Consider the following 16,299-nt stretch of genomic DNA (forward strand, 5'->3'; position numbering starts at 1 on the left):
ATGTGAAGAAAGAAACAATGAAGGAATGATAAAATAAAGGAAGGAAGGATGGAAAGAAACTCAAGAAAAATGAAGAAAGAGAAGAAAAAGTAGAGGAAAGAAACAGAAATATAGCCAAAAAAGAGAAGAAAGTAAGAAAGAAAGGAAGAAAACCAAGAAATTCAAAGGAAGAAGCAAAGAAAGGGGAAAAGGGGGAATAAATAAACAGAAAGAAATAATCAAACAAAAACAAACAGGAAGAATGGAGAAAAAAGAAACAAACTGCAAGAAAGGACAGAAAGACAGAAGGAAACAAAGAAAGCGAAAAGGAGGAAACAAAGAAATGTGAAGAAAGAAACAATGAAGGAATGATAAAATAAAGGAAGGATGGAAAGAAACTCAAGAAAAATGAAGAAAGAGAAGAAAAAGTAGAGGAAAGAAACAGAAATATAGCCAAAAAAGAGAAGAAAGTAAGAAAGAAAGGAAGAAAACTAAGAAATTCAAAGGAAGAAGCAAAGAAAGGGGAAAAGGGGGAATAAATAAACACAAATAATCAAACAAAAACAAACAGGAAGAATGGAGAAAAAAGAAACAAACTGCAAGAAAGGAGTGAGTGGTTAAATGATAGAAGTGTTGAATTCCATCAGTCCAGTGATCCATGTCACACACACACACACACACACACAACTAGAGGCAGATGGTAAATCCCCAGCCCCTTCACATTTTTCTAATGTGTGTTTACACCTTGTTTTAAATCTAAATCATGTTAATCTCCCAGCGTGGTCATTGGGGATTTGTGTGTTTGTGTGTTTATGGTATATACTTTTAGAAGTACCTGCTTTGTTCTCTGTAATGATTTTGCTCTTCTTGGAATTTAGTTCGACATGAGTCTGACTAGAAATAAAGAGTCTAATTCCATCCATAAAGCAAATTTCCTTCTTTTTTTTCTGCACATGGGCAGGAAACTATTAAGACCGAAATGTTCTGACCAGTTAAAATCCAGCAGTGATGTAGTGACAACAGAATGTGGCCGCAAAAATGCTTCATAGCAAATCCATCCTTGCTAACAGTACACAGGGTAGGATTACCCTGTCTGTCTGGAATGTGAGTTGTGTTTTAGCCTGGAGTGATTGTGTGCTGGAGTCAGGATGGGGTGTGTGTGTTTGTCTGTTGAGCAGCACCGTGTGATGCTATTCCATGGTTGGCACGGTGACAGGTTGGCATGGCGCTACCGTAAGGAGGCTGGCACTCTGCCTACTGCCATACATCTCAATCTGCATGACATCATAGCAGCTCCTAGCAACCACACACATCACCCCTCCCCCATACACGCCCACAAAGGGCCATTCACAAGCACAGTGCCCTGGCCTTTCTCCATCACTGGAGTCTCTCTTTCTGAGCTCAGATTCATTCAGCCGCTATAAAGTTTCATAAAGCCAGTACTTGTCAAATCAATGATAACTAGAAGAAAGAAAAGACTTTCCTCTTCAAGTGATGGTAATGTTAAAATGAAAGGAAAAACCAGCATTGTATAATTTTTGCTGGGCTCCAGACAAAAAAAAAAAAAGGGAGCCAAATATTTTTAGGGAATATTTAAATTTTTAAGAGCCAAATGATCTGTTTAGCTGCCAAATTGCAGAATCTGTCATATTGATGCTGTCATTGAAGTGACCCTTATTGTGTTTGCTCCATATAAATGCTAGACTGTTTCCTAAGAATAGTTCTGCCTATTTGAAAAAAAATTGTCAAATATTGTGTTGATAATGGTTCCAATATCTATAAAACTCTGTTATGAAAAATATTGAATTAATGGTTCATTTCAAATCAGACTGAACTGGAAAATGATTAACAGTTTAGTGTGGGAGTCAGTTGCAATATCTGTAATGGCTCTGAACGATTCACTCAGAACCAGCGATTCAGATTTAGTCTGCTTACAAGCAAGTTTAAGATCTGTTATCACTTAGTCATTAAAACCAACCAGTGTATTAGTCATTCGTTTGCAGAACCAATATCACAGCTCGCTCAGATGTATGTTTTTGTACGTTTTGACTGACACAAAATGGAATTTTTGACTGATACAATTACAAACTATATTTAAAATTGCCCGAATTTTTTCATTTTTGACGATTTTAGTTGCAGTCTGGAGACCTAATGCTGTTTTTAAGCATGCAAAACAAGTACTCCCAGTGCGCTACGCCTCATGTCATGCTTGTACGAAAATGCATTAGTGTGCTAAATGGGACGCACCTTTAGTCTTTGATTAGCAAGACAACAGGAAAAACTTCCAAATTAAAATAAAGTGTTTGAAAGTTCTAGAAAAAAAGTCAAATCTAGTGAGGACTCATCGTAGTCTGTGTGATGGCCATGAACGTGTGTGTTTTTGTGAAAAAGTATATTTTCTTATCTTACCTGTACTATAGTTCCTCATTAGTGCTTACACATACACACTCTTAGCACTTCTCACTCACACCTCTAAATGAGCACAAACATGTATGTGTGAACTTGTGTGAGTGTAATTGGGGGTTAAATTGAATGAAGGTGGATCACCCGCTGTGACAATATCGGTTAATTTAACTAGATAATGGGAGTGTGTGTTTGTGTGTTTTATATATATATACATATATGTGTGTGCGTCTCCTATTCAGAGCAAACTCACTTTCTCACACCTATGTCTTGGCAACATGGCCCTTAGCACATTGTGGCATATTTTTAGGTCTGTCTGTGTCTCCGATCACTCAAACGCACAGGGATTATTCTGCAGGAAACATTGAGGCTCCTGGGCCTACGCAAGAAAATTCATACACATGGCTTTTCTAATAGCATGGTGGTGTGTGCGTGTGTGTCTGTGCATTCTCATGGGATCAGATTACTATCATAGGGACTAGTAACAGGAGAATACACTGGAGCTTTTTTCATCTTGTCCATATTCTGAGACACACACACACACACACACACACACAAACATTAGTTTGTTTTTGGATGTTTCTAAGGTAGTATTAGGTTGCAATGTCTGATTTATTAAGCATGTGCTTGTGTTTTGCGTGTGTGATTTATAGAGGTAAATTAGGATTTCCTTTTCCTGCTTTGGTTTACAGCAAGAACTCCAATCAAAAGTCTTATAAATCTAAACCTAATTCACCACGACAATCACAAAACCCCTCTCTTTTTTTCTCTCTCTCTCTCTCTCCAGCAACTTCTAATGGAACACAGGAAGGGTTGGAAAACAGAGAAGGTGGGGTTTGTAGCACGAGATCCATGAAGATCATCATGAAAGTGGGCCAAGGTGAGTTACACACACACACCCACACACACACCTTCTTTATCTTCAGCATGTCCAAAGGTAAAGTCATTTAAGCCCCATTTGGTGGATGATTAAGTCAGCTGACTCATTAACTGCCACTTAGATTGCAGTTAAACATGATCCAAGTTAGCATTACTTCATATCGTTCACACACTTCTTCATTTACATTTACACAGAATACACATAGTTTCTGCCCTTAGATTTTGTACTCTGACTCATAAGCAGAAACAGGTTAGTTAGACATAAAAGGATCCTGACACCAAAATCTAAATGGATACATTCAAACATATGCTGTACTGAAATTAATTTCCTTGAATGTTTTTTGTTCCTAATTTGTTATGTATGTGATTGTATGTTACAGATCCAAATGCACCAGATCCAGATTTAACGGACCTCCCAGACCGGGACCGGGACAATGAGATCAAGGACCCCACAACTAGCCCTTCCCGCAAGATAGACCGAGACCGAAGCAGAGACGCAGATGGGAACGGATCCATAATGCCCGGCAGAGGTGAGGAAACACAAATCATCTGTGTTTACACCAGCTGGTTCGGGATGATGATGGTGTTTTCCTATAAATGACATTGGATAGTTAGAGGACAAACTGATCTGAGTTCAGCAGCGAAGATGTACCACAGTAAATTTCACTAAGAATGCCAGCGTATGAAATGCAGCAATGCAGAGCTACTGCCTCCCTCAGGCAGCTGCGTGTGTGCAAGAGAGAGACAGGAGTTAATGTAGCATGTCTTTATCACGTCCTTGCAGCCATTAACCTACAGGAGGTCTAAACTTCATTAGGAGAGAAAGAAAGAGAGAAACAGGGAGACAGAATCATTAAGAAAGAACAGAGCGACTCGCACTCCATCTCTGCAGTGATCACACTGCACAGATTCATGAGGTCAGATTCTTCTGCTCTGAGAGGACACATTAGACTCTGACATTAACTGCTATTGCATCTTCTCAAAACCAGCTAGTCGGTGGGTTATATGAACGACTAGTCGACTAATTGGTATAATTAAGCTAGGTTCAGCATCACCTGATTCCATTTGGACATTCTTTAATTATTTGGTCTGCTTAAACCCTGCCACTTTCTTGCAATCGACCTCAAGCTCACATTCAGATCTGCCTCCATCCAATCAACAATTGGTGGATAAAACCAAGTTCCTGCCCTATATTTTTTCTTTTTTGATAATCTGTTTTTACTTGGATGTACACCACAATATGGAAGAGTATTTGTTGCTACTTCTATTTCATTGCGACTATTTTAACTTAAGACCAACTGTCTTAAAAACACTTGTGATGGGACACACAACACAAAAATATGCTGCTTTAAAACAATGAATTTAAAGTTGTAACTTTTTTTTGTGTTTTACCGTACAAGCTCTGTCAGCATGCTAAAGCACCACCATTGAAATACATGCATCAAAAGTAAAGTTTCAAAATAAAAAATTTTGAAATATGAACTACACTACCATTCCAAAGTTTGGGGTCAGTGATATCTCTTTTTAAATTTGTTTTCACAACTGTTTTCAACATTGATGATTGCAAGAAATGTTTCTTGAGAACCAAATCAGTATATTAGCATGATTTCTGAGGGATCATGTGACACTAAAGACTGGGTAAATGGCTGCTGAAAATTTTGCCATAGCAGGAATCAATAACATTTTAAAATGCAGTTTTGATGAGCATAAGAAACTTCTTTTAAAACCATTTAAAAAAATCTTACCGACCCCTAAACTTTTGAATGGTAGTCAACCTCACTAATCAACTATTGGATGACTTAAATTTAGTATATGCCATTGATAAACACGGCTATAACTTTGCATTGCTAGTAGTATTGTTCATTGCTGGACTACTGTTTGAAAGGATTATTTCAATCTGGGTGTGTGTTGTTTAGCTTCATACTGCCGTTAAATGTACTTGACAACATGGATTTTAATGTCAAGCTAAAATGTGTATTCATAATGCCTATTTAGCTGCAGGAGTCATCGGTAGCTATTTCAGCTGGCAGTGCAACAATAAACGCAGCAACAGTTTTATTTACTTTAAAAGTAGCTCAGTGCCAACGCTAACAAACTCAGAGGTTTGTTTCTATAGCCATTGTCAGTTATCTTTGCCTCAGAAAACAGAGAGCGACTCTAAACACTGATAATGAGAGTATGTGTTGCTAACCTCATTCTTACTGATAGTTCACAATGGAAAAGAAAACGAGTGTGCGTCGCTCATAATGTTGTCCTTTTTTTCCTTTCAGACACGAGAAACCAGGATGACAGTCCCGGTTCGGTGGAAGGTATTTTCGGCTCTAAACCGGCTCTCTTCGCTGCCATCGGAGCCGGCTGCGTCATCTTCCTCCTCATCATCATCATCCTCATCGTCTTGCTCCTCAAGCTTCGCAAGAGAACCCGCAAACACTCGCAGCCTAGGGGCGGAACTGCCCTGTCACTCAGCACTCTGGCCACACCCAAAGGAGCCGCCCAGGCCGGCTCAGAACCGAGTGACATCATCATCCCCCTGCGGACATCAGAGAATAACTACTGTCCGCACTATGAAAAAGTGAGCGGAGACTATGGGCACCCCGTCTACATAGTGCAGGAAATGCCACCCCAGAGCCCCGCCAATATCTACTACAAAGTCTAAGAGAACAAGAGCGAAGCAACCGCAATAAGAACTTGTTTTTGTAAGGTATCCTGAATCTTTTTTTTATTACCTAACCCCGTCTGCTCCGTGTGCGAGAGGGAGAAGTGGAAAAGAGGAATGACTAAGACTATGTGGATGATATTCCTCTCAGATTTCCTTCCCTCCGTCCCTTTTCCGAACACTACACTGTGTGTACGTGTGTGTGCCTGTCGCTCTCGATGTGTGTGAAACGGCAGAAAGCCTCTCCAAATTGCGTGGCACTCAGGCACAGACTTCACTGCTGAAGAACAGCCGACAACCAATCACAGAGGGCCGCTAGAGTGACATCACAAAGCAGGATGCTCTCATTTGTGTTTTTTGTACCATTACGACTCCTCGCTTAGTTTTTCATCCATCACAGTGTTTCGTTTTTATCAGTATCAACTTGATTCTTGCAGCTTTCGCAGTGTCTCGCTCAAAGAAAATGTCTTAAACACTGTTACGAATGCCTCTCTCTTCCTCACACACTCAATATGTCCTCTCATTTCCTTGCGTCTCTCCAGACACTCATTCATTTTACATGCTGTAGAGGCAATTTAACAAAAACACACACTCGTACTCATACACACTTTGGTGTTCACAGGTCAGTAACAAACAGCTTCTCGGTGGAAAAGCGAGTGAGTGAAATAGGGAATTTAATATGTAAACACCAGTGTCAGACCTTCCAGAACTCCTAGTCTGCTTTTTGTTCATTTGAGAATTGTTTCAGTTGAAATTCTCTCTCCTCTCAGCCGAAAAACACATGTAGTTATTTGTTATCTGTTGTCAGTGATGCCTGAAGTGCTGAGTAATAGTTGTATCTTGTCATTATTATTTTTTTCTTATTCTGTCTCCCAAAGGTTTGTAGGTCAAAAACATCTTTAGGGATTTGCCTCTACACCATGAGCCTATGACCTCTTTTCAGTCACAAACATGCTAACGCGTATCTTTGCATAATTTTGTCCACTAACATGTTTTTTTTGTCATCTGTTTGGATGTAGACATGGACTTTTACAGTATGTAGGTCCCATGCAGAAGCCAAAAATCCATCGACATACAGAACACATGAAATTATGCCTTCACCTCTCCCTCCTCTCAGATATGCTCATAAATTATCCCTGTTTGCAAACAAACACACACAGCAAAAATCCACGAATCAGAGAATCAAAACAAGCTCACCATATCATCCTGGAAAATCTAGTGCTAGATCTATTTTTATATGTACTGCACGGGAAATGATAAACAGCCAACAGTGGCGGCAGGTGTGTTTATGCCTATGCTAATTTAAAATTAGCAGCATTGCATCTGGCCTCCAGCGCAGCCAATCAAAGGAAACCCAATATTTCTCTCTAGCTTTCTCATAAAATAGATTTTTAAATAATATTTTGATTAGGGTTTACTGCTGTTGTTGTTTATTGTTGTTTCTTCTTAATTTAGTTTCTAAGGCCCGAGATTATGTAAATAATGTATGTTGGGAAAAAATTTTGAATATAAAAGTTCCATTTTATTAGAGACCCTGTTAATGAAAATATAATTAGGATTTTTGAAAATGCAAAAGCTTTTGTAAATAGTCTTTTTTGGAAAAAGACATTTTGTAAGTAAAATGTTTCCTGTCTCATGGTTTTCTCTTTTTATTTTACTTTTTTTTTTCGGTTGGTTTTTGATTAAGGAGACTTAGAGGTCCCTGTACAACGGGTTTTAAAAGGTCAGCCTAAAGCAGCAAAAGACATACAAGTCCCTTTACATACACACACACACTGATACACATTTTATCCTCCCTTTTTCACAAGCGGATGGTGGTATTTTTTTTTCTTTCTTTTTTTCATTTTTACAAATGCTGTGATGGAACCAGGTCAAATATTCCATGACGGGGTTCATGGAGGAGGAAAAGAGGAGAGAGAGAGAGTTATTACTCAAGAAATGCCTAAACTCACACACACACAATTACTAACTGACCCACCAGTCATTCTTATAGCACACCATATATATACATATATATAAACACCAAAAGATACAGGGCAAGCACCAACAAAACTAAACCAGCAACTGCTTGTGCAACTAAACTGAATATTTATGTATGTTTTTCTGAGCTGTTTATGGCAGTTCAGTTCTTTAGGATTGACATTAGAAGAGCACTTTTTGAAATTCATGGCTTTGTTTTTACCCATAGAAATGCACATAGGTGCACTGGCCGCACCAGTCAGCTTATTAAAGTGGATCAGTTGTGGTATCACACTGTAACAAAATCATTTTCTTATTCATTTTGTTTTCCAGTACAAATATCCTGACAACAAAAAGGTTGCTCTGAAAGCAAAATGACAGTACATGTATGTAGTGTTTATTTCAGAGAAATCTAACAGGTTTTGGTGAGGTTTATGCTCACAAAACAACTGAATTCAGTCCTAAATATTTAGATATTTTACTGGAAAAAGAAAAAAAATACTGTTTTATTTTTTAGCGTAGTTTTATGGATCAGCGCTGCTGTAGTGGGATCTTATTCAGTGACTGACTGTCTTTTGCTTCAGGCTTTTTGCAGCTTAGCTTGCATATTAGGTTTGCGGCACTCTTAACAGCTGTAAGGCATACACTTCCTTTGACGTTTGTCTGTACCCTAACAATAAGATGAAAAAATAATCATCTTGTTTATCAGATTGGACTTGAGGCTTTGATTCCTCTCTAATGCTGCCTCAGACACCTGTGATGTTGTGTGGATCTTACTGATATCTGTTAATAACATTTCTCCCAGTGTGGTTGACTTATTTGAGGAGAACTTACTTAAAACCAAGCATTCACGCAAAATGCCACGCGCGCGCACACACACACACACACACACACACACGCTCCCCCTCAGGCAAAGAGACAGATTGGTGGTGAATTTTGATCCTGTAAGGATTATCACAATATTATGAAAAAGACAAATCTATTGAGAAAACCTTCTCCATGGCCTAGATTCATCTCATCACACACAATTCATTCACTCTTTCACAAAATGTACATGTTCATGGAGCGGATCAGTGCAGTGATGAGGCCTTAGGCCAACCGCGACTCTCACAAAAAATTTTCACAAAAAAGCTTGTGCTGAATATCGTTTCCTCCTGCTGTTGCGGATTTTTTTTGTTATTATTATTCAGTGAACTACATTATTATTGTTATAATGTTCTTTTACTAAGATTTTGTTGCAGATTTCAGTATTATTGATTTAAGTTTTGATGTATGTGTTGGCAGTGCTGATGCCCCTGTGGCGACAGCGGTTTTTTGTTTTGGTAGAATTCACAGTGTCCTCAGAGTTCCCCGATATATGACACTAAAGCCAAGTCTCAGCCCTCAGAAAGCATTTTAAAAGGATAAATAAAGTTTTTTCCTATGGAAGCTGCTCGTCTCGTGTTTTTGACTGCTTGTCTGCTTGAAAGACACAATGAGAGAATGAATGAATTTCAAGTGTTCATGTGTGTTTGCAGCAGTCGCTTTCTGTCCAACATACTCATGCTATATATTAGATTTTCTATCTTGAAAACACAAACTGTGCTGCTTTTTCAAACACATCAAGCTGTCTCAGCGAGTGACGCCCTCTGTCACAAATATTTCATAATGCCTCTGGGTATCTGTCCCCGGCCACTCAAGACTCGCACACGTCTTGTTTGACTTTAGCGCATTAAACTTTCAGTGAGTCTACAGTCAGTCAGTGGTTGCAGTGCAGAAAGCATTCTGTCTCATGTCTATCGGCATTTGTGGAAAATGTCTGTCTTCTGCCGTTTGCTATTTTGATCTAGCTCTCTCATCTTTTTAAGTGGGAGAACTTGCACAACTGGTGGCTGACTAAATACTTTTTTTCCCTACTGTATATATAAAACATTTAAACCATATTTCGGATTTATCATGCTAGTGTTAACAACTGATAGTGTTAACAAAAGCAAAAACACATTTTCTGAAGCAACGCACCATTTTACTTTGCTTCGACAAGTCCTTGAGCTCTCTTACTGTTCCTCGTAATCAAACGCTCTGCAACACAAGTGCAATGCTGTATCAGGTGAGCTACAGAGCAAGTTCACTACATCAGAAAAGCCATACATATGGGGAGAATATGTGATGCAGACATCAAAATTGTAGATGGAACCATCTGCATTAAAAAAAATCGTTATAAATCGATAATCTACCCCGTAATAATAATTTGCGTGAAAAGGAATTACAGTTGTTGGTGTTTTTATTGCCTCTAGCATTAATGGCAGCTGGAAACTGCAGTGAATTATGTATAAACAAGTTTTTAAACTTTTGCAAAAATGTAGGTAGAGACACGTATTTCCAATGAGCCTTTTGAACTACAATACAAAATGTGCCATACAGTTATTTTGACTATTGGGGTGATGATCATAATGACAAACTAGTTCAGCAACGGAGATATAATTGTATTTAGGAATGCATATAATTTACTATATATTCACTAATATATCATTCAAGTTTTGAGTGTGCGAGACAGAGAAACAAGGAGACTTAGAGAGTATTAGGCATGTCATGTGACAGGTTATCAATCTGCACAAGAGTGATATTAGATTTACTGCCCACTCACCCCTAGTGCATTCTGGGTAAATGCCGTGGGCCCTGCAAGCTTCTATCTGCTACTATTACAGCGCCCAGACAGAAGGAGAGAGAGATTCTACAGAGAGAACCGGAGGAGGGAGTTCAGCGGGTGAAGTTAGACATCAGTGCAAAGACTTGAAAACAGAGAAAGAAAGAGAAGGGATGATATACATAATTCTGTGAAAGATTGATTTTATTTGATCATCTGTTTGATGATGCAGCACTAGATGGAAGAGAACAATCGAGCCTGAGATATCTCATCTCGTCAGTAATGCAATCAGACCTGAACACTGAACTGCTCCCTGCAGCTGCCATCAGATCACACTTGATTATTATCCTGAGAAATGGTGTCCTCCTGTTTCCAGACACGCACAGTTCCTGTATCCTCATAATTTCACATTTCAAAATGCTCAACAGCTTTTTAAGAAATAGGTTACTTCAGTTGGTCGAACATTTGAAATGTTTTGATTATCACACATTCATTATACATTTATCAAACATTAGATATTATATAAATTCTCTATACATCTATATAAAATGGTTACAATAACATAACTGACTGTTCAAAAGATAGGGATCAGTATTTATTTAACAGTATCTATTTAAAGATTGGGATTAGTATTTTGTCAGATTTATCTAACCTAACGTCTCAGGACAATTTTGTCCCCAAACTACAGCTTAAACCCTCATAGGTAAACACACTCACACATACAGAGTAGTGTTTTATCTGCCATTGGTCTCTCAGGGTGTATTTGTGTGCACTCAGGATGCGGGTGAACGCTTCATATGTGGCGCTGTAAGAGTTCAGAGAGCTGCAGTCGGGGAGTAACATAAATATTGAACAATTACGTCTGCAACCTTGCAAAGCAGAGAAGGAGAGATTGATGCCTGGAGAGTGAGAGACAGACAGAGATGGAGGTCAAGGGATTATACAGTTATTTCATTAGCTTCCTCTATTTTACTTAGTTTAATTGTTAATTATTTTTTAACGAGCTCTGTAGAAACAAGTCTTTCCTCCTCTAAATCACTGTTTCCTCCACTCCACTCTCTCCTCTCTCCCTTCTCTGTATAGGACACTTTACAGGGATAGCAGCAGGAGAACTCTCTTTCTCTCACTGTCTCTCTGCACTTTCTGCCCCCTAACTCACTCTAATTCCCAGTGATCTGTAGGGGGGAAGTTTCAGGGTGGTTTCATTCATGTCCTCTCATTTGTCTATGTCAGTAGAGTAGCTGCTCTCTCTCTTTTTTTTACCTGAATACCTGAAAACTTTGGATTATTGCTGTAATTTTTGTGAACTACACTTGAAACCCAGTGTGCGAGCATTGGTCTCTCAGGGTGTATTTGTGTGCACTCAGGATGCGGGTGAACGCTTCATATGTGGCGCTGTAAGAGTTCAGAGAGCTGCAGTCGGGGAGTAACATAAATATTGAACAATTACGTCTGCAACCTTGCAAAGCAGAGAAGGAGAGATTGATGCCTGGAGAGTGAGAGACAGACAGAGATGGAGGTCAAGGGATTATACAGTTATTTCATTAGCTTCCTCTATTTTACTTAGTTTAATTGTTAATTATTTTTTAACGAGCTCTGTAGAAACAAGTCTTTCCTCCTCTAAATCACTGTTTCCTCCACTCCACTCTCTCCTCTCTCCCTTCTCTGTATAGGACACTTTACAGGGATAGCAGCAGGAGAACTCTCTTTCTCTCACTGTCTCTCTGCACTTTCTGCCCCCTAACTCACTCTAATTCCCAGTGATCTGTAGGGGGGAAGTTTCAGGGTGGTTTCATTCATGTCCTCTCATTTGTCTATGTCAGTAGAGTAGCTGCTCTCTCTCTTTTTTTTTACCTGAATACCTGAAAACTTTGGATTATTGCTGTAATTTTTGTGAACTACACTTGAAACCCAGTGTGCGAGCACACAAACACACATACACACACACACATATATATATATATGTATGCATATGTAGGCATATGTAATTTCAATTAAGTCAGTACTATAATTGTATAAAAATACTGCTAATACTTATTAACTTATTAAACTTATTAACTTACTTATACATTATTAAAAAGAGTCCAACTTTAGGTCTGTATTCAAAAATGTTCATGAATTATAACAATTTAAGTTTGGATAGTGCACTTTCACAACAAGATACAACTTTTGATTTTAACCCTTTAACTATCACCTCTTGTTTATGAACATATGTTCAAAAACAAGAGGTGACAGTTAAAGGGTTAAAATCAAAAGTATCTTTTAAATGAATGGACCTGAGCTAACATGAATTAACAATGAACAGTTGTTTTATTTTATTTTTATTGTTGCAATTTTTATTAACAATAACATAGATTAATAAATAGTGTAGCAAATGTATTTTTCATTGTTAGTTAATGCATTAATTAACATTACCTCATGGGACCTTATGTGAAAGTGTTACCAAAATACTTGTACCAAGATTACATAGAAGAATCAACAGAAAGAGTTCAAATGCAATGCAGTATTTTTCGACAAGGATTGAGCTTTATTTAAAAAAAAAAAAAAATCAAGTGATCAAATTAACATTGACAGATGATCAAATAAACAAAACACTAATTTATTTAAACTACTTTATAGCATAAAAAGCCCTATGAAAACACACACAAAAATACATGTTTCTCATTCTTTCTTAAATCCACACAAGTTCACAAACACTTCTCTCTCAGTGTTATTAGTATCATGCCAATATTAGTTCCTAAACTGTAAATCATATTAATCGTCTAGGGTGTGTGTGTGTGTCTAAGAAACAGAAAATCACTTACGCATGACAGAAACAGACAAAAACTTGCACAAGGCAGTCATATTTTGTGTATGTGTGTTTGAGTTTTAAAGGTGGGTGACTGTATGAAAAGTGAGGCCGTAGACACAGAGGTTAATCTGGCAGCGGCATTAAATCTTAATGTATTTATGATGAAGCCGCATGGACATGATAGCGAAGCGGAGGAACCTGCTTTACTTCCTCACTCTGAGACTGAAACGCTTGTCCAGAACTCGCTGAACCTTGCTCTTAAATTCTGTCTGATGCTGGAAAACCAGCCTGCTGGAAATGTGACCTAAATACCACACCACATGCTCACCGAGTCTCTCTCTCTCTCTCTCTCTCTCTCTCTCACACACACACACACACACACACACACAGCAAATACTGCCTATTGCCCCACTGCCAGCATACACACGACATATCCAACGGCATAAAAAACAGATGAGAGGTCATGAACCATCCAGAGCATCTCTCTAATGAGAGAGTTTATGTGTGTGTTTAGTCAAACAGCAACTGATTGCACTGCATTCATATTTTGAGTGTCTTCCAAAAAGGAATTGTTGAGGTTAAAATAAGGTGTGCCTGATAATTAGAGCAATTTATAATTAAAAAACACATATGCATAAATACACATAAATATTATCATTTATATTCCAAAAATAAAATAACGAAACAGAATGACTTATTTTCTCTGAGTCTGGCTGGCTAAAGTCTTGGCTGGACTCTGACGTTCTGCTCACCGCATTTCATAATGGTGGTGAACAAACTAGAAACGCTAATTCAGGGATTACTTTCCAAATGCACTGCAGCAGGATTTTACATTAAGAATCTATAAATGAGGGTTTTATGACTAAAGATTGAGTAGTGTAGTTTTTAGGTTTAAGGCAAATGTTAACTCTGAGAGGCCTGAAAACAAGCAAGAAAGAGTTTCCTATAAATCAACAAGATTTGTGCAACTTATTGGGAAAACCCAAGATTTATTCAGGATGTGAAACATGACCAAACCCTTTTCCAAATGAGTCTTGACCCACATGGATAATTTTCTCTGTCTCTCACAGAGAGGTGCTCTAAGGGTCAGGCAATTGGCATGTTGTGAAGTGGACTTCTTCAAATTTGCAAAGGCCGATGAACTGTAGTAATTTAGATTTCATTTCTGAAATAGTGCCCTTAAACAGACGAGTTCATGAACTGCCACTGCATCCTGTTTTCTGTGGAAACCTTTTGACAAATCTGCACCAAAGGAACACCCTGAAATTCACCAATCATCAGTCCATTTATGTTAATGCTGTTATACATTGTATATGAGACTCAAGCGGCACTGCTGACAGCCAGACTTATAAGCTCAGCTTGGTATCATCTTGGGAGACCATGAGTGTTTAGAGTTTTGATGAGGTGTGTGTATGCAGTTAGATAAGGTTATTTATATGACTGTATAAACCAACTCGACGTTACATCCATGTGTCACACGCACACACGCACGCACGCACGCACGCAAAGATCTCTGTGGATCCAGTCAGACTGCCAGGTTAGGCGTGTCAAACTGAACCCAGCAGAATGGAACCACTGTTTCAGCAGACTTCATTTGGACAATGGCTGATCTTGTTTATAAAAACCTGATATTATACTCTTAAAATATGCATCTTTTGCCATTCCCTGATTTCTATGTGTTTGTGTACGAGATGATCCCATTTCTTGCCTTCCTGGAATAGCTTAAGACTGTCACACAGATCTGTTCTGACTAAAACAAACTCAGCTCTCTTTTTTTCTCTTTCCACGCAGCAGTCAAAAGATAAAAGAAAAGTGAAACTGCAACAAACTGATGTCAGAACACAACTCATCAGCCAAAATAACAAATATTTGATTATTTACTTGATATATAAAACAAGAAATATACAGTTAAGTATGTCATTCCATTGTTGTTGAACACGACAACTAGCAAAGGCCTTTTTGCACATATCTGAATGCAGTCAAAGTCAATGAGGGATAGGAAACATGAGGGATTTTGTCAACGACAGACTATTCAAAGAATTGGCAAAGAAAAAACTGACACTTAATGCACCGAGAGCACAGTAATCATATTGCTTTTCATCAGCACATTATGATTCAGTCTTTCCATTTCATCTGTTCCTAACGGCTAATGAAATCATCACAATACAATATTTGGCCTTTCTTGAAAGTTGTTTTGTCTAGAAAGCATCTGCCAAGAATATGCACAACTAGTGATGATAATGAAATTAAATTTGCTGGTAACTCTGCCAAAAGAACCACTGTAAATAAGTTTTCCCCTGTAAGACAACATGGAAAGTAACATGTTTAAACCATCACACATCTGTTTGCCACACTCTTAAAAATAAAGGTGCTTCAAAAGGTTCTTCAAGCGATGCCATAGAAGAACCATTTTTGGTTCCACAAAGAACCATTCAGTCAAAGGTTCTTTAAAGAACCATCTCTTTCTTACCTTTTTATAATCTGAAGAACCTTCTTTCGCCACAAAGAACCTTTTGTGAAACAGAAAGGTTCTTCAGATGTTAAAGGTTCTTTATGGAACCATTTAGACAAAAAGGTTCTTCTATGGCATCGTGAAGCACCTTTATTTTTAAGAGTGTACATTAAAATATGCATTAAACAAAATTCAATAAATGCATAAAATAGCATAAAATACAGTATGTCAGACTATTACATTTACATTTAATCATTTAGCAGATGCTTTTATCCAAAGCGACTTACAAATGAGAATAGGAGAACAATCAGACCAACAAGAGAGCAACAGTACAAGTCATGTGACAAGTCTCAGTTAGTCTAGCACAGTACACAAAGCAAGGTGTTTTTTTATTTTAAATAAATTAGAGCGAATAGAATAGAATAGGTAAGTGCTATATTAATTAGTCAGGTGCTGGCGATTTAGACGTTTTTTTGAAAATGGCTAAAGACTCAGCTGCTCGAATTGAGATAGGCAGGTCATTTCACCAGCTGGGAACAGTCCAGGAAAACGTCCGT

General features: G+C 38.1%; 1 protein-coding gene across 1 annotated transcript in view; it reads left to right on the plus strand.

The window, feature by feature from the left end:
• LOC107596159 (ephrin-B1-like) overlaps positions 1-7,827 on the plus strand; it is a 39,822-nt gene extending 31,995 nt beyond the window's left edge. Inside the window, exons 3-5 of the mRNA XM_016286827.1 lie at positions 3,170-3,262; positions 3,642-3,791; positions 5,532-7,827. Of these exons, the coding sequence (XP_016142313.1) occupies positions 3,170-3,262; positions 3,642-3,791; positions 5,532-5,917 (629 nt within the window). The 3' untranslated portion in view covers positions 5,918-7,827. The remainder of the gene's footprint in view (positions 1-3,169; positions 3,263-3,641; positions 3,792-5,531) is intronic.
• Positions 7,828-16,299: the final 8,472 nt, after the last annotated feature.

This window comes from Sinocyclocheilus grahami, unplaced genomic scaffold, assembly GCF_001515645.1.
Source record: "Sinocyclocheilus grahami isolate Dianchi unplaced genomic scaffold, SAMN03320097.WGS_v1.1 scaffold215.1, whole genome shotgun sequence".
Lineage (NCBI taxonomy): Eukaryota > Metazoa > Chordata > Actinopteri > Cypriniformes > Cyprinidae > Sinocyclocheilus > Sinocyclocheilus grahami.